The sequence below is a fragment of the Rhinatrema bivittatum genome, chromosome 17 (assembly GCF_901001135.1).
Source record: "Rhinatrema bivittatum chromosome 17, aRhiBiv1.1, whole genome shotgun sequence".
In the NCBI taxonomy this organism is placed as follows: Eukaryota; Metazoa; Chordata; class Amphibia; order Gymnophiona; family Rhinatrematidae; genus Rhinatrema; species Rhinatrema bivittatum.
In genome coordinates, this window is record NC_042631.1 from 40,910,681 (window position 1) to 40,934,209 (window position 23,529).

At 43.0% G+C, this 23,529-nt stretch overlaps 1 protein-coding gene across 1 annotated transcript in view; it reads left to right on the top strand.

Moving 5' to 3' along the window:
- The window catches only part of LOC115079486 (mucin-5AC-like), a 186,495-nt gene that overhangs the window by 119,758 nt on the left and 43,208 nt on the right, over positions 1–23,529 (top strand). Inside the window, exons 28-29 of the mRNA XM_029583111.1 lie at positions 9,040–9,243; positions 10,621–22,203. Of these exons, the coding sequence (XP_029438971.1) occupies positions 9,040–9,243; positions 10,621–22,203 (11,787 nt within the window). The remainder of the gene's footprint in view (positions 1–9,039; positions 9,244–10,620; positions 22,204–23,529) is intronic.

Here is a 23,529-nt window from a genome sequence, read left to right on the forward strand (position 1 = left end):
CCAGTGCAATATTTTAGGAGGTTTTCCAGTGAAACACTATGTTAAAGTGAGCCGCTAATAGCAGCTGAGAAAAAGAAACTCTGTGTCAGAACAGACACACTAAATTGTTCCAGCAATTCAGTAGGTGTAGTAGGAAATATATGTGAAATAGAATATTTGTAATTATCTCTTTATTAGTTATCAAAATTATAAATCAAGTAAATCTTGCATTAAGAATCAATCAAAAAGGTCATATAACAATTCCTAAAGAAAACCAAATGAAGAAGAAAAAGCATATGAGAACTAGAATGTCCCTGTACGTACCCGGATCAGTCCAGATTCCTAAATTTGAAATTTCTTCTTCCCTTGCTCCACAGAATTTAGAAAGCATTCTGAAAGTCTACCACATGTGCAGATGGTCTCCCACCCTGCCACGGATTCCCCAACATAGGATAGAAATGTCCGTATTAAACTTACTTAGCCAGAGATGCACACACAAGTCAGGCTTGTGCACACTCAGCAAATTTTTAAAACTGCCCAGATGTGTGCATATCTCACTCGATTTCAAAAAAGAGGCATGGTCTGGCAGGGGCATGGACATTTCAGAGCATGCCGAAGAGATGTGCAAGCAAATACTTATACGGCTTGGTCCATGCCTAGGTTCTCAGCCACGTAAGTTTACTTCTGCTATTGAGAAGGTGTGAGTTATAAAAAAAGAAAAAGCAACTGCAGTTTTTAAATGTAACATTCCAGCTGGCCATGGGCAGTCCTGCGACTGGCCATACCTACTCCGAGCACCACCAAGACTCTGCGCTCCCATGCCGCCATTCCATGCTCTCTGACGCTGCCCTCTCTAGACATGCGTGCGCACCATGCAGCAGCTAAGAAGGACCTGCGGTGGGAACAGTGGCCCAGACACACCTTGATGATGTCAGCATGGCTGGGTATAAGAACCCTAGCTGTGCTTCCTGCCGATGCCTCAGCAACAGATCCTCCTGCAACCATGCAGTACGTATTGCTTCTCCTGCCGTGTTCCTGATCCTGTCTTGCTCTAGGCTTGCTCCTGTTCCAGTCCTGTCTTGCTCCTGCTGCCTTGTTCCTGACTCTGCCTTGCCTTGCTCTGGTCCCTGCCTTGCCTCGTCCTTGCCTCCTGGCTTATCCTGTCCCGGTCCTCTACCTGCCTGCTCATAGGGATGAGCATTCGTTTCATCCATTTCATCCGTTCCTATACAAGCATGTAATATGAAACATATGAAACGAATGCACATCTAATTGGCATGTAATGGGAAACGTATGAAACGAATTAAATGAAACGAATGCACATCCCTACCTGCTCACCTAGTCCTGACCTCTGCCACGGACCCAGACCATCCTCTTGCCTGCCACCTGGTACTAACCTCTGCTATGAACCCTGACTTCTCTTTGATTGCTGCTTTCCCTGACCTTCGACCTGAACCTGCCTTCCCTGACCTCAACCCGTCTCTCTCTGACTGCCCTCTGAGACACTTGCCTAAATCCTGCCGGCTCCTGGAACCCAAAGGCTCAACCTGTGGGAATGGGGTTGGTTTAAGTGGAGGTCCAGCTCAGTCCCAGACAGCTATCGGCGTGGGCCTAGTAGGTTCACCTACTAGGCTGCATCAACCACACCATAGCACAAGGGCTCACAACTGTGACAATAAATTGACAACAATATCATGTAAAAGTTAAACAAAGAACAAGTAACAGAAACAGATCCAATCATGTAATAAAACAAATAATGTATTCTTTTATGAGTCCTCTTTCCAAAAACACAGAGAATATTATAACTACAATAATACAACAATGATCATAATAATCATAAGAGTTGCAACAGGAGCTGAACAGAACTAGGATAGTTGATATAACAATCCAACATGCAAAAAAAAAAAAAAGATTTTCAAATTCTGGTGCCACCTCAGTAACAACAAATCAAACTCCTTCCACTGCCAAACACTTTGTGAAGTAACACAAATCCCTGCAAGAAAAAACTCACCTAGAACCTTGCCATATTATACCATAACAGCAGTAACTCTCAGGACTCAAATAGCACCAACCTTATCTATGAAAAGGCAGCAAGGCAAACATTACACCAGGCACTAGAACACTAGTACCCCATCTACTGGTCAAACAACAAGTCAGACTGCTGTAAAACCCTACAGAGAAATTACACACTAGCACCTCTGTCACAGATGTGATAGACCCTTACCTAAAACAGAATAAGAGAATACAAATTAGAAACAGAAACATGCAGACAGAACTGAAATGGAAAGTCCAAGAAATCAGACTCTATGAACAGTGGAATAATGAAAAAGAAAGCAAAATAAAAAAAAATATATATATATCTATATATGAGAAATACACATTCCCACAGATGGCATATTCCAATCGCTGACAGTCAAAATTATTATTAATTTTTTTTATGGTTGTCTGATCTTTATTCTCTAATTAGTTGGTCCCAGTCTTTATTTTCCCCTTGTCTTTCTTTTCCTAATTCCTTTTTCAGGATCTCTGTTTTTATGTTTCTTATCTCTCTTCCTACCTTCTTTCCTTCCTCCCTCAAGCACATACACAGGCTCTCTCTCATATGTTCTCTCTCACACACATGGCTCTAACACAGGCTCCCACTCTCAATGATCTCTCTCTCACACACACACACACACACACACAGATTCCCATTCCCACATGCTCTGTCTCACACAGGCTCCCACTCTTTCATGCTCTCTCTCACATTCAGGTTCTTACTTCAACACACACATAGGCTCTCAGTCTTGCATACTTGGACACACAGGCTCTTTTCCCCACACTCACAGACACACACAGACACTGACACAAATGCACACAGGTTCTCACTCCCAAATGCTCTCTCTCATACACAGGTTTTCACTTCCACATGCTTTCTTTCACACACAGGCTCCCATTCCCACAAACACACACACACAGTCTCTCACTCTCATTCTCACATGCTTTCTCTCATATGCAGGCTTCTATTCCCAAACATACATGTTCTCTTTAACATATGGGCTCCCATTTTCCCTTCCCTACAGACATAGACTCATTCCCATTTGCTCTCTCACACGGAGGTTCCCATTCATCCCCCCCCCCCCTCACATACTCTCTCACTTATGCAAACTCCCACTCCCATGCACACACACACACATACACTTCATCCTACCTTCATCCTACACTAAACCCCTTCAGATGTTACAAAACGCTGCGGCAAGATTACTGACAAATTCCAGGAGGAGGGACCATATATCTCCAATCCTAAAAGATCTCCACTGGTTACCTGTTCACTTTAGAATCCTCTACAAATCTCTTTCCATAATATACAAAACCATCCATCAACGCTCCCCACTCGACTTACAGATCCCATTCCAAATTTATAACTCCTCCAGACCAACAAGAGACGCACTCAGAGGATCTCTTCAAGTGCCCCCAGCCAAGACTACCAGACACATTACCTTGAGAGATCGGGCCTTTTCAACAGCTGGCCCCCTTCTGTGGAACTCCATCCCACCGGACCTTAGACAGGAGCCCAGCCTCCCAACCTTCAGGAAGAGACTTAAGACCTGGCTGTTTAGAAAAGCCTTCCCGAACACCGATTAACTCTATTCAGCCAGATCTACCACTTCCACATGTAAAAATGCTATTACTAATGTAAATTCCTATATCTAATGTTATCCTCTCCCTTTTCTTCTCTTCTCCCAGTTCTATTACCTTGTTATTTGTAACTGCTTCCCTCCACACTAATAGGTTATTCAACTGTTCTTTGTACACCCCTGTTATATGTAAACCGGCATGATGTGTTTGCAACATGAATGCCGGTATATAAAAAATTTTAAATAAATAAATAAATAAATACACACACAAACAAACACACAGGCTTCCACTCCCTCATGCTTTCTCTTAGATGCAGGCTCCTATTCCCTTATGCTCTCTCACATGCAGGCTCCCCCTCCCACACACATATGCTCCCTCACCCATGCACACAGGCTCCCACATGCTGTCTCTCACATACACACCCACATACACATAGACTTCTCTCCCATGCTCTTTCACACATACACACACACACACACACACACATTCTATCAGAGACTCCTCCTCTCTTCTGGGCCTCCTTGCTGCAAGGCCTCCACTTCTTGGGCTGCTGCAGGATGAGCTGTGCAGCAGAGCCTCTTTTTTCAGGCTGCCAGGCAGCGCCAGTTGAGTGGGCCTGAGCCTGAAGTGGGTGGGCCTAGCTCACACAGGCCCACTTGTGACTACACCACTGGTCTGCACTATCTGCAGCCTTATTTAACATTTATTTAACACCTTTATGTAGATTGTTAGCTGGACTCGACGTAAGTTACAAAATGTACACTGGCAATACACAGTTCTTCATGCTGGTTGTATCATCATGGTCATCTACTTTGTAATTTTATCTATTTGCTTCTTGACCATCAAGCAGTGGCTATATCATAATAAGGTGCATCTAAATATAAACAAAACTGAGCTGATTATACTGACAGATTTTCTTCTAATATTACTACTGAATTTTCCTTTGAGGACAAGTGTATGCCTATTCAAACCAAAGCACAAAATTTATAGGTTATTAGTATTATGCATCCCCATATAAGATCTGTAGTAGCATCATTTTTAATGAAGTTGCAGTTCCTGCAGAGGCTAATGTCTCTACTTGATTCATCTGACTTCTGCATTACTCTCCAAGCATTGATCTTTCCTGCGATTAATTGTTTTAAGCCTTCTGAACAGCTCTTTAGTACTTTAGTACTTTAGCAGATGAAATTTAATGTGGATAAGTGCAAGGTGATGCATATAGGGAAAAATAACCCATGCTATAATTACACAATGTTGGGTTCCATATTAGGTGCTACAACCCAAGAAAAAGATCTAAGTGTCATAGTGGATAACACATTGAAATAGTCGGTTCAGTGTGCTGCGGGAGTCAAAAAAGCAAACAGAATGTTGGGAATTATTGAAAGGGAATAGTGAATAAAACAGAAAATGTCATAATGAATCTGTATCGCTCCATGGTGAGACCGTACCTTGAATACTGTGTACAATTCTGGTCGCCGCATCTCTAAAAAGATATAATTGCGATGGAGAAGGTACAGAGAAGGGCTACCAAAATGATAAGGGGAATGGAACAACTTCCCTACGAGGAAAGACTAAAGAGGTTAGGACTTTTCAGCTTGGAGAAGAGACGACTGAGGGGGGATATGATAGAGGTGTTTAAAATCATGAGAGGTCTAGAACGGGTAGATGTGAATCGGTTATTTACTCTTTCGGATAGTAGAAAGACTAGGGGGCACTCCATGAAGTTAGCATGGGGCACATTTAAAACTAATCGGAGAAAGTTCTTTTTTACTCAACGCACAATTAAACTCTGGAATTTGTTACCAGAAGATGTGGTCAGTGCAGTTAGTATAGCTATATTTAAAAAAGGATTGGATAAGTTCTTGGAGGAGAAGGCCATTACCTGCTATTAAGTTCACTTGGAGAATAGCCACTGCCATTAGCAATGGTAACATGGAGTAGACTTAGTTTTTGGGTACTTGCCAGGTTCTTATGGCCTGGATTGGCCACTGTTAGAAACAGGATGCTGGGCTTGATGGACCCTTGGTCTGACCCAGTATGGCATTTTCTTATGTTCTTATGTTCTTATGTTAAAAATAGTACAGAACTCAGCAGCACACATCTTGATCTCTCAGTTGGACCGGGACCCATATAATGCTGATGCTTTCTGTGTTAAAATGGCTGCCTGTTCAATGGCAGGTCAAGTTTAAAATTTTAACGTTAATCCAGAGGTTGATCCATAGAACCGTAGCCTTTTTCTATCAATTCAGTACTGCAGTGCACAATATTTACAAACCTTCTAGATCTCTCAGGTCTGTGAATCATAGTTTCCTAGAGGTACCTTCACCAAAATTAGTACATCTCGCTGAGACACAAAGTAGAGCTTTTTTTGGGTGCAGGTCCATTATTGTAGAATTCTTTGCCTGAAGTTCTTCCTTGCATTTCTGACATCACAATTTAAGGAGGGCACAATAGACCCACTTCTTTCACGAAGCATTTGATTTGAATGAATAATGCTTCCTGTAGTGGTCAGACCTTTTTGATCCAACTTTGTACATCCTTTGCTGGCAAATGGCATCAACATCTGCAGCTCCTTAACATTTTAAAGTGTTGTACGATGTTTGTTGAATTTTGGTGCGTTTTCCGTGTACCTCACTTCCATCTTTGTAGAATGCGAGCAATATATTTTCAAAATAAATAAATATTGCAGGAAAGCATGGGAGGGGGTGGGGGGCCAGCCTTGGGGGCACTACTGCTTGCCGTTATTTATTAAATTAGCGGGCTAGGAGTGGTGGAGGAATCAGCTACTACCTAAGCACTAAAAGCCTGGCATGCGTATCAATTTGGGGATGCGCACACAAATCAGGCTTGCGCATCCCAACTGAATTTTAAAAGCCACCCGGACGTGCGTACATCTAACACTGTGCGGCCCATCTCAATAGTTTTCAAAAAGGGGCAGGGAATGGTCGTTTCAGGGCGTGGCTAATACTTACCTGCCTGGGTGTGCGCCAAGGTCCAGTGGGCATGTAAGTTTACTTCTGCTAGGGATGAAGTGTGAGGTCAAAGAACAAAAAGAAAGAGCCATTTATCAGGGTTTTATAATTTGCTGTTTATTAGCTTTTTCAATGATTGCAATATACATTGAATTGAAAATGTATAGCATAATAAGAAATTATTTTACACACAAATTCAAATAAGTAACTTATATTATTACACCAACAATAAGCCCTCAATATGAGTGGGAGATCCTGCACGAGGAGACGCCTTTTAAATATAACACATATGCCATTTAGTAAAGCGCTATCTTAAGGGACATTATTACAAACAGGAAGGTTATTTCTACTAAGAGGATACTATTCAATCACCAGCCTTAATTTCAGAATCAGTTACATCAACAGCTCTCTCATCTAGAAATTGTTTTAACTGAAAAGGCAAAAAAAACGTATATATAAGATCTCTATATTTTACAATACATTTGCAGGGAAATTTAATAAAGAGTTGTGCCCCCAGCTTCAATACTCTGGGTTTTAACTCTAAAAATTCTTTCCTCTTATATTGCGTTTCCTTGGCTAAGTCCGGAAAAATCTGCACTCTAAGGCCCATAAATGGTTCACGTTGACTCCGAAAGTAAGCTCTTAAAACCCAATCTCTGTCCGATTCCAGGAGAAAAGTTATAATCAAAGTAGCTGCTTGTAATTCTTCCTCAGTTGATGTTTCTAATATGTTAGTCAAATTTAAATTTATTGGTGACAATTGTTGCATCTCTGTATTTCCTATTAATACTTTGTTCTTCACAGGTATATAGTATATTTTTGAAAGTGGAGGTAGAATTTCTTGTGCTGTCTTTAGATTTTCCATAGCATATTTCTTCCACATTTCAGAAGGAGATATTGTCATTTTTTTTGGAAAGTTTATTAACCGGAGATTTCTGCTTCTTTGTGAATTTTCCAAATTTTCTATTTTTCTTAAAAGGTAGCTATTATCTTTCATTATATCTTGTTGTTGCTTTTTCATCTGTCCCATATCTGACTTTATAATATCTATTTCTTTTTTAGTTTCAGCATGTTTTTCTTTCATTTTCTTAACCTGGTTATTCATTTGGGCCATTTTATTTGTAAAAGAATTTAATTGCACTGTTACATTTTTTTTTTAATTTAATGTTTATTAAGTTTTCAATCAATGATTAACATCATGAAACAGGCAAATATGTTTTACAACATGAACAAAAATAAAGGAAATATACATTATTTAACTCCATTTCTAGTTGTTACATATTCCATAATAGAGGGAGACAATTCAATAATAAAAAAAAGAAAATATTCATTCTATAAGGAGAAGGAGAATACTTTCATTTTTATACACCATTGTCCTTTAAAGCCTCAGACTGGGCCTGACTCTTGTGCGATAGGAAAGTTTCTAAATGTGTTGGGTCTACAAAACCAATTTTTTTTCCCTTATAATTAACTAAACATAAACAGGGAAACTTTAAGAAAAACGTTGCACCAATAGCAATTACCCGATCTTTTAAGGACAAGAAGTATTTTCTTCTTGCCTGTGTGGTTCTAGCCACATCCGGAAATATCTGCACTTTTTGTCCACAAAACATAATATCCTTATATCCAAAAATGTTTTTAAACAATTTCTCCTTGTCTTGTTCCGCTACAAAGGAGATAAACAAAGTAGCTCTATTATTTATCACATCTAGTGACTCCTCAAGAAAAGTTGACACACCCAAAGTAGATGGGGCATCAACATTATCTTTTGTCCCTCTGTACCTCTGGTTGGATTTTTAATTAGGTAATAAATCTTCGAAATGCTAGGAATATCCTCCTCAGGATACATTAGGAACTCTTTTAGAAATTTTTTGAACATTTCCCAAGGTGAAATAATCTAGTAATGGGAAAATTTACAATTCTTAAATTTTTTGATCTTAATAAGTTCTCTATGTGCTCTATTTCCTTATGCATAGTGATGCTATCACGAATAAAAACATTTTCTGAAGACTGAATCATTTGTATCTTATTAGTTATCACAGATATCTCTTCCTGATGTTTCTCTAATTTCTTCCCATACTCTTCTAATTGGTTCCTATTAGAATTAATAGCTACCAACAGAGATTCATTCATCTTAGCACTGTTACATTTTTATTAACTGTCTCTATGGCCAACCAAATAGTCTCGAGTGTAAAAAGTTCCGGTCTTACCAGCGGTAGTGAGCTGGATTCTTTCTCCGAGATAGATTCTGCTTCAGCTTCTTGCCATTCTAAAATTTCTTCCAGTGAATGAAGCTTTCCTCGTCGAGTTTCCCTCCCTTCTAACTCGGCATTTCCCGGGGCGTCCACTCCAGTCGGGGTTCCCTCCGAGTATTGTGAAAGCCCCTCCCTGGTTCCATCCGGGGACTTCTCCGGGAAGACCAGGGTAGCTGTCCTGCATGATGCTGGGTTGTCGGGTGCTGTCCTTTCAGCCGGGGACAGTGATGTTAGTGAGTCAAGGAGGCTGTCGGTTGCTCCTGCGTCTCCACGAACAGCCTCCAGCGACTCTTCACACGGCTCTTCAATCCCTCTACGGACATGGGCATCCATTGGCCCTCTTAGCGAACCCGGCGTTGAGGCTTCCATATTCAGCCTCTCGCGGGCTCTTCTCTTTCGTCCTGAATGTGGCATAGCAGGTAATAGTCTAAGGTAAGAGGAGAGAGTCGGCGTGCGTCCTGCCTCTAGCGCGCCATCTTGGATCTCCCCATTCAGTTTATCAGGGTTTTAAAGGGTCTAAAGTAACTGGTGGGGGGGGGGGGGCGGGGAGTGAAGGCTTTTAAACTGGAGGGGTTCGGAGGACCTAGCTGTTAGTTGAGCGAACAGGTGGATGAATTGATGAAACTGGCAATGGTTTGGACGTGTGCCCCTTTTAAAATTCCACATCTTACATTGTACATAGGTGTGCATCCAGTTAAAATTGGGCAAACATATGCGCACAATCAGGCTGCTTTATAACATGCGCATAGATATGCGCTAAAGTTAGAAAACGTCTGTGCATCTGGGTGCGCTCCAACATAGAAACATAGAAATGATGGCAGAAAAGGACCAAATGATCTACCCAGTCTGCCCCGCAATCTTATGCCAGTATCTGCTGCCCTGTGCAGGTTACCCTCATGCTTAGTTTCCCAAACCATAAACGTCAGGGCCCTCGGATGCTGCTTGAATGGAATTTCCCTTAACCGTTGCCCTGAAAGTAAAGAGCAATGATGGAATTGCATCCAAAGAACCAGGCTTAATGATCAAAGGTAGTAAAAGCCACGTCAGCAAGTTACCCCCATGTTTATTTGTTCCCAAACAGGGACCCTCGTGACAAAGAGCACTTGAGTGCAGGTTTGAAAGTTACCATCTTATTTCAAACTGCTTACTGAAGTAGAGATTAAAGAATTGCCTGAAGTATTTTTATTTTTTTAAATTTTCATTTGCAGCCACTTAATGCACTATATTCTGAATACAGCTCAATAAGTGGGAAGCTATCCAGCACTGAAGAAGTGCCAGGTATCCGACTAACCTAAAAGGACAATACTGAATAATAGCTAAGTAAGCCAGAGAACTTGGATTAGCCAAGGATATACTTATTTATCCGGCTAGATTAAAGATAGAAATTAACAAATTCAACCAAAATTGGCTAGGTCAGCGGTAGGATATAATGAAATACCAAAATTAGTCTAGCTAAGTTTCAAAATTACTTTCATTTAGTTTTATTATTTTATTGACTGCCAATCAAAAACTATCAATGTGCATTAAAATAAAAATTTACATATATAATCAATATTAAAAAAATTACTGGAGAAATGCTTTTTAATATTGACTTCTATATCTATACGTATAAATGTAACCAGAAATTTGAAATTTGTATACAAATTAAATTAAGAAATAACATCCTAATACATACACGTAGAATGCACTGAACTGTGAAATTAAATTCAAACTAATAATAGATAAACAAACTACAAAAAAAGATTCTAAGGAAGAATTCAGTAATGAAGCTAATTCTGAATTTTTTTACTCCTCAGAAATGCCATCGAAACCTTGCATTCATGAACTCTGCCAGTGGACAAAATGGTATGACGTCAGCTATCCACAGCCTCGGCTTGGCTCTGGAGATTTTGAAACATTCCAGAACATAATGGCAAAAGGATATCCAGTTTGTCAGGCTCCAAGAGATGTTAAATGCAGATCAGTGAGCTTTCCTGACAAACCCCTAGACCAGCTGAACCAAAAGGTAGACTGCAATAAACAGCATGGACTGATATGCCGGAACAGGGATCAGTATCCTCCCATCTGCCTGAACTATGAGATTCAAATCTTATGCTGTAGTGACGTCCCATGTGGCACAACAATCCCCACCAGCATAACACAAACCACCTTCAGTGCCAGTACAATGTGCGATGTACAGTGCAAGTGGACAGCCTGGTTTGATGTCGACTCCCCCTCTCCAGGAGTTCCCGGAGGAGATTTTGAAACCTACAACAACTTGATAACAGCAGGGAAGCCGATCTGCCGGAATCCAGAACATATCCAGTGCCGAGCCAAGAACTTCCCTGACATAAGCTTTGACAAAATTGGCCAAATTGTTCAGTGCGACATATCCTTTGGACTGATGTGCAAGAACGAGGAGCAGCCGGGTAGAAATAAATTGTGTTATGACTATGAAATCAGACTTTTGTGCTGCGATGACTCAATCCACTGCAAAACCACCACTCCCTCCGCAACAGTTACTATACCAGCAGTTACATCAACACCCTGCATTCATGAACTCTGCCAGTGGACAAAATGGTATGACGTCAGCTATCCACAGTCTCGGCTTGGCTCTGGAGATTTTGAAACATTTGAGAACATAACGGCAAAAGGTTATCCAATTTGCCAATCTCCCAGAGATGTTAAATGTAGATCAGTGAGCTTTCCTGACAAACCCCTAGACCAGCTGAACCAAAAGGTAGACTGCAATAAACAGCATGGTCTGATATGCCGGAACAGGGATCAGTATCCGCCCATCTGCCTGAATTATGAGATTCAAATCTTATGCTGTAGCGACGTGCCATGTGGCACAACAATCCCCACCAGCATAACACAAACCACCTTCAGTGCCAGTACAATGTGCGATGTACAGTGCAAGTGGACAGCCTGGTTTGATGTTGATTCCCCTTCACCGGGAATTACAGGTGGAGATTATGAAACCTACAACAACTTGATAGCAGCAAGGAAGCCGATCTGCCGGAATCCAGAACAGATCCAGTGCCGAGCCAAGAACTTTCCTGACATAAGCCTTGACAAAATTGGCCAAATTGTTTGGTGCGACATATCCTTTGGACTGATGTGCAAGAACCAGGAGCAGCCAGGTAGAAATAAATTGTGTTATGACTATGAGATCAGACTTTTGTGCTGTGATGACTCAATCCACTGCAAAACCACCACTCCCTCCGCAACAGTTACCACTCCCTCTGCAACAGTTACCACACCAGAAGTTACATCGACACCCTGCATTCATGAACTCTGCCAGTGGACAAAATGGTATGATGTCAGCTATCCACAGCCTCGACTTGGCTCTGGAGATTTTGAAACGTTTGAGAACATAACAGCAAAAGGTTATCCAATTTGCCAATCTCCCAGAGATGTTAAATGCAGATCAGTGAGCTTTCCTGACAAACCTCTAGACCAGTTGAACCAAAAGGTAGACTGTAATAAACAGCATGGTCTGATATGCCGGAACAGAGATCAGTATCCGCCCATCTGCCTGAATTATGAGATTCAAATCTTATGCTGTAGCGACGTCCCATGTGGCACAACAATCCCCACCAGCATAACTGAAACCACCATCATTGCCAGTACAATGTGCGATATACAGTGCAAGTGGACAGCCTGGTTTGATGTCGATTCTCCTTCACCGGGAATTACAGGTGGAGATTATGAAACTTACAACAACTTGATAACAGCAGGGAAGCCGATCTGCAGGAATCCAGAACAGATCCAGTGCCGAGCCAAGAACTTTCCTGACATAAGCCTTGAGAAAATTGGCCAAATTGTTTGGTGCGACATCTCCTTTGGACTGATGTGCAAGAACCAGGAGCAGCCGGGTAGAAATAAATTGTGTTATGACTATGAGATCAGACTTTGGTGCTGTGATGACTCAATCCACTGCAAAACCACCACTCCCTCCGCAACAGTTACCACACCAGAAGTTACATCGACACCCTGCATTCATGAACTCTGCCAGTGGACAAAATGGTATGACGTCAACTATCCACAGCCTCTGCTTGGCTCTGGAGATTTTGAAACGTTTGAGAACATAACAGCAAAAGGTTATCCAATTTGTCAGTCTCCCAGAGATGTTAAATGCAGATCAGTGAGCTTTCCTGACAAAACTCTAGACCAGTTGAACCAAAAGGTAGACTGTAATAAACAGCATGGTCTGATATGCCTGAACAGAGATCAGTATCCGCCCATCTGCCTGAATTATGAGATTCAAATCTTGTGCTGTAGCGACGTCCCATGTGGCACAACAATCCCCACCAGCATAACACAAACCACCTTCAGTGCCAGTACAATGTGCGATGTACAGTGCAAGTGGACAGCCTGGTTTGATGTTGATTCCCCTTCACCGGGAATTACAGGTGGAGATTATGAAACCTACAACAACTTGATAGCAGCAAGGAAGCCGATCTGCCGGAATCCAGAACAGATCCAGTGCCGAGCCAAGAACTTTCCTGACATAAGCCTTGACAAAATTGGCCAAATTGTTTGGTGCGACATATCCTTTGGACTGATGTGCAAGAACCAGGAGCAGCCGGGAAGAAATAAATTGTGTTATGACTATGAGATCAGACTTTTGTGCTGTGATGACTCAATCCACTGCAAAACCACCACTCCCTCCGCAACAGTTTCCACTCCCTCTGCAACAGTTACCACACCAGCAGTTACATCGACACCCTGCATTCATGAACTCTGCCAGTGGACAAAATGGTATGATGTCAGCTATCCACAGCCTCGACTTGGCTCTGGAGATTTTGAAACGTTTGAGAACATAACAGCAAAAGGTTATCCAATTTGCCAATCTCCCAGAGATGTTAAATGCAGATCAGTGAGCTTTCCTAACAAACCTCTAGACCAGTTGAACCAAAAGGTAGACTGTAATAAACAGCATGGTCTGATATGCCGGAACAGGGATCAGTATCCGCCCATCTGTCTGAATTATGAGATTCAAATCTTATGCTGTAGCGACGTGCCATGTGGCACAACAATCCCCACCAGCATAACACAAACCACCTTCAGTGCCAGTACAATGTGCGATGTACAGTGCAAGTGGACAGCCTGGTTTGATGTCGATTCCCCTTCACCGGGAATTACAGGTGGAGATTATGAAACCTACAACAACTTGAAAGCAGCAGGGAAGCCGATCTGCCAGAATCCAGAACATATCCAGTGCCGAGCCAAGAACTTCCCTGACATAAGCCTTGACAAAATTGGCCAAATTGTTCAGTGCGACATATCCTTTGGACTGATGTGCAAGAACGAGCAGCAGCCGGGTAGAAATAAATTGTGTTATGACTATGAGATCAGACTTTTGTGTTGCGATGACTCAATCCACTGCAAAACCACCACTCCCTCCGCAACAGTTACCACACCAGCAATTACAAAGACACCCTGTATTCATGAACTCTGCCAGTGGACAAAATGGTATGACATCAGCTATCCTCAGCCTCGGCTTGGCTCTGGAGATTTTGAAACGTTTGAGAACATAACAGCAAAAGGTTATCCAATTTGTCAGTCTCCCAGAGATGTTAAATGCAGATCAGTGAGCTTTCCTGACAAACCTCTAGACCAGTTGAACCAAAAGGTAGACTGTAATAAACAGCATGGTCTGATATGCCGGAACAGAGATCAGTATCCGCCCATCTGCCTGAATTATGAGATTCAAATCTTGTGCTGTAGCGACGTCCCATGTGGCACAACAATCCCCACCAGCATAACAGAAACCACCTTCAGTGCCAGTACAATGTGCGATGTACAGTGCAAGTGGACAGCCTGGTTTGATGTCGATTCTCCTTCACCGGGAATTACAGGTGGAGATTATGAAACTTACAACAACTTGATAACAGCAGGGAAGCCGATCTGCAGGAATCCAGAACAGATCCAGTGCCGAGCCAAGAACTTTCCTGACATAACCCTTGACAAAATTGGCCAAATTGTTTGGTGCGACATATCCTTTGGACTGATGTGCAAGAACCAGGAGCAGCCGGGTAGAAATAAATTGTGTTATGACTATGAGATCAGACTTTTGTGCTGTGATGACTCAATCCACTGCAAAACCACCACTCCCTCCGCAACAGTTTCCACTCCCTCTGCAACAGTTACCACACCAGCAGTTACATCGACACCCTGCATTCATGAACTCTGCCAGTGGACAAAATGGTATGATGTCAGCTATCCACAGCCTCGACTTGGCTCTGGAGATTTTGAAACGTTTGAGAACATAACAGCAAAAGGTTATCCAATTTGCCAATCTCCCAGAGATATTAAATGCAGATCAGTGAGCTTTCCTGACAAACCTCTAGACCAGTTGAACCAAAAGGTAGACTGTAATAAACAGCATGGTCTGATATGCCAGAACAGGGATCAGTATCCCCCCATCTGTCTGAATTATGAGATTCAAATCTTATGCTGTAGCGACGTGCCATGTGGCACAACAATCCCCACCAGCATAACACAAACCACCTTCAGTGCCAGTACAATGTGCGATGTACAGTGCAAGTGGACAGCCTGGTTTGATGTCGATTCCCCTTCCCCGGGAATTACAGGTGGAGATTATGAAACCTACAACAACTTGATAGCAGCAGGGAAGCCGATCTGCCGGAATCCAGAACATATCCAGTGCCGAGCCAAGAACTTCCCTGACATAAGCCTTGACAAAATTGGCCAAATTGTTCGGTGCGACATATCCTTTGGACTGATGTGCAAGAACGAGCAGCAGCCGGGTAGAAATAAATTGTGTTATGACTATGAGATCAGACTTTTGTGTTGCGATGACTCAATCCACTGCAAAACCACCACTCCCTCCGCAACAGTTACCACACCAGCAGTTACAAAGACACCCTGTATTCATGAACTCTGCCAGTGGACAAAATGGTATGACATCAGCTATCCTCAGCCTCGGCTTGGCTCTGGAGATTTTGAAACATTTGAGAACATAACAGCAAAAGGTTATCCAATTTGTCAGTCTCCCAGAGATGTTAAATGCAGATCAGTGAGCTTTCCTGACAAAACTCTAGACCAGTTGAACCAAAAGGTAGACTGTAATAAACAGCATGGTCTGATATGCCGGAACAGAGATCAGTATCCGCCCATCTGCCTGAATTATGAGATTCAAATCTTATGCTGTAGCGACGTGCCATGTGGCACAACAATCCCCACCAGCATAACACAAACCACCTTCAGTGCCAGTACAATGTGCGATGTACAGTGCAAGTGGACAGCCTGGTTTGATGTCGATTCCCCTTCACCGGGAATTACAGGTGGAGATTATGAAACCTACAACAACTTGAAAGCAGCAGGGAAGCCGATCTGCCGGAATCCAGAACATATCCAGTGCCGAGCCAAGAACTTCCCTGACATAAGCCTTGACAAAATTGGCCAAATTGTTCAGTGCGACATATCCTTTGGACTGATGTGCAAGAACGAGCAGCAGCCGGGTAGAAATAAATTGTGTTATGACTATGAGATCAGACTTTTGTGTTGCGATGACTCAATCCACTGCAAAACCACCACTCCCTCCGCAACAGTTACCACACCAGCAATTACAAAGACACCCTGTATTCATGAACTCTGCCAGTGGACAAAATGGTATGACATCAGCTATCCTCAGCCTCGGCTTGGCTCTGGAGATTTTGAAACGTTTGAGAACATAACAGCAAAAGGTTATCCAATTTGTCAGTCTCCCAGAGATGTTAAATGCAGATCAGTGAGCTTTCCTGACAAACCTCTAGACCAGTTGAACCAAAAGGTAGACTGTAATAAACAGCATGGTCTGATATGCCGGAACAGAGATCAGTATCCGCCCATCTGCCTGAATTATGAGATTCAAATCTTGTGCTGTAGCGACGTCCCATGTGGCACAACAATCCCCACCAGCATAACAGAAACCACCTTCAGTGCCAGTACAATGTGCGATGTACAGTGCAAGTGGACAGCCTGGTTTGATGTCGATTCTCCTTCACCGGGAATTACAGGTGGAGATTATGAAACTTACAACAACTTGATAACAGCAGGGAAGCCGATCTGCAGGAATCCAGAACAGATCCAGTGCCGAGCCAAGAACTTTCCTGACATAAGCCTTGACAAAATTGGCCAAATTGTTTGGTGCGACATATCCTTTGGACTGATGTGCAAGAACCAGGAGCAGCCGGGTAGAAATAAATTGTGTTATGACTATGAGATCAGACTTTTGTGCTGTGATGACTCAATCCACTGCAAAACCACCACTCCCTCCGCAACAGTTTCCACTCCCTCTGCAACAGTTACCACACCAGCAGTTACATCGACACCCTGCATTCATGAACTCTGCCAGTGGACAAAATGGTATGATGTCAGCTATCCACAGCCTCGACTTGGCTCTGGAGATTTTGAAACGTTTGAGAACATAACAGCAAAAGGTTATCCAATTTGCCAATCTCCCAGAGATATTAAATGCAGATCAGTGAGCTTTCCTGACAAACCTCTAGACCAGTTGAACCAAAAGGTAGACTGTAATAAACAGCATGGTCTGATATGCCAGAACAGGGATCAGTATCCCCCCATCTGTCTGAATTATGAGATTCAAATCTTATGCTGTAGCGACGTGCCATGTGGCACAACAATCCCCACCAGCATAACACAAACCACCTTCAGTGCCAGTACAATGTGCGATGTACAGTGCAAGTGGACAGCCTGGTTTGATGTTGATTCCCCTTCCCCGGGAATTACAGGTGGAGATTATGAAACCTACAACAACTTGATAGCAGCAGGGAAGCCGATCTGCCGGAATCCAGAACATATCCAGTGCCGAGCCAAGAACTTCCCTGACATAAGCCTTGACAAAATTGGCCAAATTGTTCGGTGCGACATATCCTTTGGACTGATGTGCAAGAACGAGCAGCAGCCGGGTAGAAATAAATTGTGTTATGACTATGAGATCAGACTTTTGTGTTGCGATGACTCAATCCACTGCAAAACCACCACTCCCTCCGCAACAGTTACCACACCAGCAGTTACAAAGACACCCTGTATTCATGAACTCTGCCAGTGGACAAAATGGTATGACATCAGCTATCCTCAGCCTCGGCTTGGCTCTGGAGATTTTGAAACATTTGAGAACATAACAGCAAAAGGTTATCCAATTTGTCAGTCTCCCAGAGATGTTAAATGCAGATCAGTGAGCTTTCCTGACAAAACTCTAGACCAGTTGAACCAAAAGGTAGACTGTAATAAACAGCATGGTCTGATATGCCGGAACAGAGATCAGTATCCGCCCATCTGCCTGAATTATGAGATTCAAATCTTGTGCTGTAGCGACGTCCCATGTGGCACAACAATCCCCACCAGCATAACAGAAACCACCTTCAGTGCCAGTACAATGTGTGATGTACAGTGCAAGTGGACAGCCTGGTTTGATGTCGATTCTCCTTCACCGGGAATTACAGGTGGAGATTATGAAACTTACAACAACTTGATAACAGCAGGGAAGCCGATCTGCAGGAATCCAGAACAGATCCAGTGCCGAGCCAAGAACTTTCCTGACATAAGCCTTGAGAAAATTGGCCAAATTGTTTGGTGCGACATCTCCTTTGGACTGATGTGCAAGAACCAGGAGCAGCCGGGTAGAAATAAATTGTGTTATGACTATGAGATCAAACTTTTGTGCTGTGATGACTCAATCCACTGCAAAACCACCACTCCCTCCGCAACAGTTACCACACCAGCAGTTACATCGACACCCTGCATTCATGAACTCTGCCAGTGGACAAAATGGTATGACGTCAACTATCCACAGCCTCGGCTTGGCTCTGGAGATTTTGAAACGTTTGAGAACATAACAGCAAAAGGTTATCCAATTTGTCAGTCTCCCAGAGATGTTAAATGCAGATCAGTGAGCTTTCCTTACAAAACTCTAGACCAGTTGAACCAAAAGGTAGACTGTAATAAACAGCATGGTCTGATATGCCGGAACAGAGATCAGTATCCGCCCATCTGCCTGAATTATGAGATTCAAATCTTATGCTGTAGCGACGTCCCATGTGGCACAACAATCCCCACCAGCATAACACAAACCACCTTCAGTGCCAGTACAATGTGCGATGTACAGTGCAAGTGGACAGCCTGGTTTAATGTCGACTCCCCCTCTCCAGGAGTTCCTGGGGGAGATTTTGAAACCTACAACAACTTGATAACAGCAGGGAAGCTGATCTGCAGGAATCCAGAACATATCCAGTGCCGAGCCAAGAATTTCGCTGACATAAGCCTTGACAAAATTGGCCAAATTGTTCGGTGCGACATATCCTTTGGACTCATGTGCAAGAACGAGGAGCAGTCGGGTAGAAATAAATTGTGTTATGACTATGAGATCAGACTTTTGTGCTGTGATGACTCAATCCACTGCAAAACCACCACTCCCTCCGCAACAGTTACCACACCAGCAGCTACATCGACACCCTGCATTCATGAACTCTGCCAGTGGACAAAATGGTATGATGTCAGCTATCCACAGCCTCGGCTTGGCTCTGGAGATTTTGAAACGTTTGAGAACATAACAGCAAAAGGTTATCCAATTTGCCAATCTCCCAGAGATGTTAAATGCAGATCAGTGAGCTTTCCTGACAAATCCCTAGACCAGCTGAACCAAAAGGTAGACTGTAATAAACAGAATGGTCTGATATGCCGGAACAGGGATCAGTATCCGCCCATCTGCCTGAATTATGAGATTCAAATCTTATGCTGTAGCGACGTCCCATGTGGCACAACAATCCCCACCAGCATAACACAAACCACCTTCAGTGCCAGTACAGTGTGCGATATACAGTGCAAGTGGACAGCCTGGTTTGATGTCGACTCCCCCTCTCCAGGAGTTCCTGGGGGAGATTTTGAAACCTACAACAACTTGATAACAGCAGGGAAGCCGATCTGCAGGAATCCAGAACATATCCAGTGCCGAGCCAAGAACTTCCCTGACATAAGCCTTGACAAAATTGGCCAAATTGTTCGGTGCGACATATCCTTTGGACTCATGTGCAAGAACGAGGAGCAACTGGGTAGAAATAAATTGTGTTATGACTATGAGATCAGACTTTTGTGCTGCGATGACTCAATCCACTGCAAAACCACCACTCCCTCCGCAACAGTTACCACACCAGCAGTTACATCGACACCCTGCATTCATGAACTCTGCCAGTGGACAAAATGGTATGACGTCAGCTATCCAGAGCCTCGGCTTGGCTCTGGAGATTTTGAAACATTTGAGAACATTCCGGCAAAAGGTTATCCAATTTGCAAATCTCCCAGAGATGTTAAATGCAGATCAGTGAGCTTTCCTGACAAACCCCTAGACCAGCTGAACCAAAAGGTAGACTGCAATAAACAGCATGGGTTGATATGCCGGAACAGGGATCAGTATCCGCCCATCTGCCTCAATTATGAAATTCAAATCTTATGCTGTAGCGACGTCCCATGTGGCACAACAATCCCCACCAGCATAACAGAAACCACCTTCAGTGCCAGTACAATGTGCGATGTACAGTGCAAGTGGACAGCCTGGTTTGATGTCGATTCCCCTTCACCGGGAATTACAGGTGGAGATTATGAAACTTACAACAACTTGATTACAGCAGGGAAGCCGATCTGCAGGAATCCAGAACAGATCCAGTGCCGAGCCAAGAACTTTCCTGACATAAGCCTTGAGAAAATTGGCCAAATTGTTTGGTGCGACATATCCTTTGGACTGATGTGCAAGAACCAGGAGCAGCCGGGTAGAAATAAATTGTGTTATGACTATGAGATCAGACTTTTGTGCTGTGATGACTCAATCCACTGCAAAACCACCACTCCCTCCGCAACAGTTACCACACCAGCAGTTACAAAGACACCCTGCATTCATGAACTCTGCCAGTGGACAAAATGGTATGACGTCAACTATCCACAGCCTCGGCTTGGCTCTGGAGATTTTGAAACGTTTGAGAACATAACAGCAAAAGGTTATCCAATTTGTCAGTCTCCCAGAGATGTTAAATGCAGATCAGTGAGCTTTCCTGACAAACCTCTAGACCAGTTGAACCAAAAGGTAGACTGTAATAAACAGCATGGTCTGATATGCCGGAACAGGGATCAGTATCCGCCCATCTGCCTGAATTATGAGATTCAAATCCTATGCTGTAGCGACGTGCCATGTGGCACAACAATCCCCACCAGCATAATGCAAACCACCTTCAGTGCCAGTACAATGTGCGATGTACAGTGCAAGTGGACAGCCTGGTTTGATGTCGACTCCCCCTCTCCAGGAGTTCCCGGGGGAGATTTTGAAACCTACAACAACTTGATAACAGCAGGGAAGCCGATCTGCCGGAATCCAAAACAGATCCAGTGCCGAGCCAAGAACTTCCCTGACATAAGCCTTGACAAAATTGGCCAAATTGTTCGGTGCGACATATCCTTTGGACTCATGTGCAAGAACGAGGAGCAGCCAGGTAGAAATAAATTGTGTTATGACTATGAGATCAGACTTTTGTGCTGCGATGACTCAATCCACTGCAAAACCACCACTCCCTCCGCAACAGTTACCACACCAGCAGTTACATCGACACCCTGCATTCATGAACTCTGCCAGTGGACAAAATGGTATGATGTCAGCTATCCACAGCCTCGGCTTGGCTCTGGAGATTTTGAAACATTTGAGAAAATAACAGCAAAAGGTTATCCAATTTGCCAGTCTCCCAAAGATGTTAAATGCAGATCAGTGAGCTTTCCTGACAAATCCCTAGACCAGCTGAACCAAAAGGTAGTCTGTAATAAACAGCATGGTCTGATATGCCGGAACAGGGATCAGTATCCGCCCATCTGCCTGAATTATGAGATTCAAATCTTATGCTGTAGCAACGTGCCATGTGGCACAACAATCCCCACCAGCATAACACAAACCACCTTCAGTGCCAGTACAATGTGCGATGTACAGTGCAAGTGGACAGCCTGGTTTAATGTTGATTCCCCTTCACCGGGAATTACAGGTGGAGATTATGAAACTTACAACAACTTGATAGCAGCAAGGAAGCCAATCTGCCGGAATCCAGAACAGATCCAGTGCCGAGCCAAGAACTTCCCTGACGTAAGCCTTGACAAAATTGGCCAAATTGTTCGGTGCGACATATCCTTTGGACTGATGTGCAAGAACCAGGAGCAGCCGGGTAGAAATAAATTGTGTTATGACTATGAGATCAGACTTTTGTGCTGTGATGACTCAAGCCACTGCAAAACCACCACTCCCTCTGCAACAGTTACCACTCCCTCTGCAACAGTTACCACACCAGCAGTTACATCGACACCCTGCCTTTGTTATTTCAGTGGGAAATTATTCTCTCTTGGTAAGTGTTTTGCGATTGATTTTAAGGATTTTATCTTTTGATCAGAGTAGTGTTCTATAATTTTTTTCTTCTTACATTTTCAAAATAATATTTTTGTATGCAATAGTTTTCACTATGTACTATGTTCCTTCTTGGTATTTTGGGAATCCTCTGGGTGTTTTTCACTCTTCTGAATAGTTTACAATGTAACCCCCAATGGTACCCAACCTTTACTCTTCAGCCAGAGGCAGAGAATGAGAGATGGACCTTTTCTGCTTAATCACCTCCAGATTCTCCATATCCCTCTGTCTTGCTCTACAGATACCTTTAGTCTTTGAGGCTCCCAGTTGTGGTGATGCACTTTATACCTTATTTCTTTGAACTCAAGCCCTGGCTCTGTCCTTTGGTTCACTGCCAATTTATAATGGATTTGCATTCAATATTTACACTGAAGAAGAATAGTGGTTTCCAATTTCTTTATTGATGTTTGATCAGATGATTGAATAATGTTTACACTTCTCATATTTGATTAGTAGGAATAAACAATAAACCAGCAGACAGAATAAACTTGTGGCTTTATGTCTTTTTGCAAAGTCTCTTAATCACTTTGGGAGCACTCCATATTTACAATTAAATTTCTTCTTCTACTTACTCAAATTCCTAAGATTATATAGATTGAAATTAGTTCAATCCTTCACTTCCCAATTTGATTCTTGAATCTTCCCACATAAAGTAGAAAATATACAGTCCCAATATTTAATCAGAACTTAATCCCATATTTAATACCTTCCAAGAAATCCTTTAGACATCCTTTAACTCCTTTGTTCATTATATTAACTCCTTAGGCAGCAACTGGTGAGTACTTCTCACCCCTTACACAAATGTTCCCTCAATAGCAACAAAAGTTCTTGTTACTTTTATGTTGAATCTTCTTTTTTTCTCCTGCTAGTGCTTATTACCTGGATCCTTTGCTTTAGATGGAATTCACCAACTGACGGTGTTTGCTGGGATTATTGTGCTGGAGTTAATGAACTCCGGTGCAAACACCTGAGCGAAGAGCTCCATTTTGATGTATGGCAGTTGAATTAGCTGCCTTACATCAAAATGGCATCCTCCGCTGGGGAGGGTGCGCCAAACTTAATTACCTGCAGCACAATGACACCAGCAGATGGCATTAATTGATTAACAAGAGCCGAAGAAAGAATATGCCAACGAGGAACTCTGAGGCCTGGGCTCCAGGCCTGGGCTGAGGCCCAAGCATCCAGACCCGACCTCTGGCATCAGTCCTGGGTCTGGGCCAAAGTCCTGGCATCAGGATCCAACCTCTGGGTCGGGCCATGAGAAGCC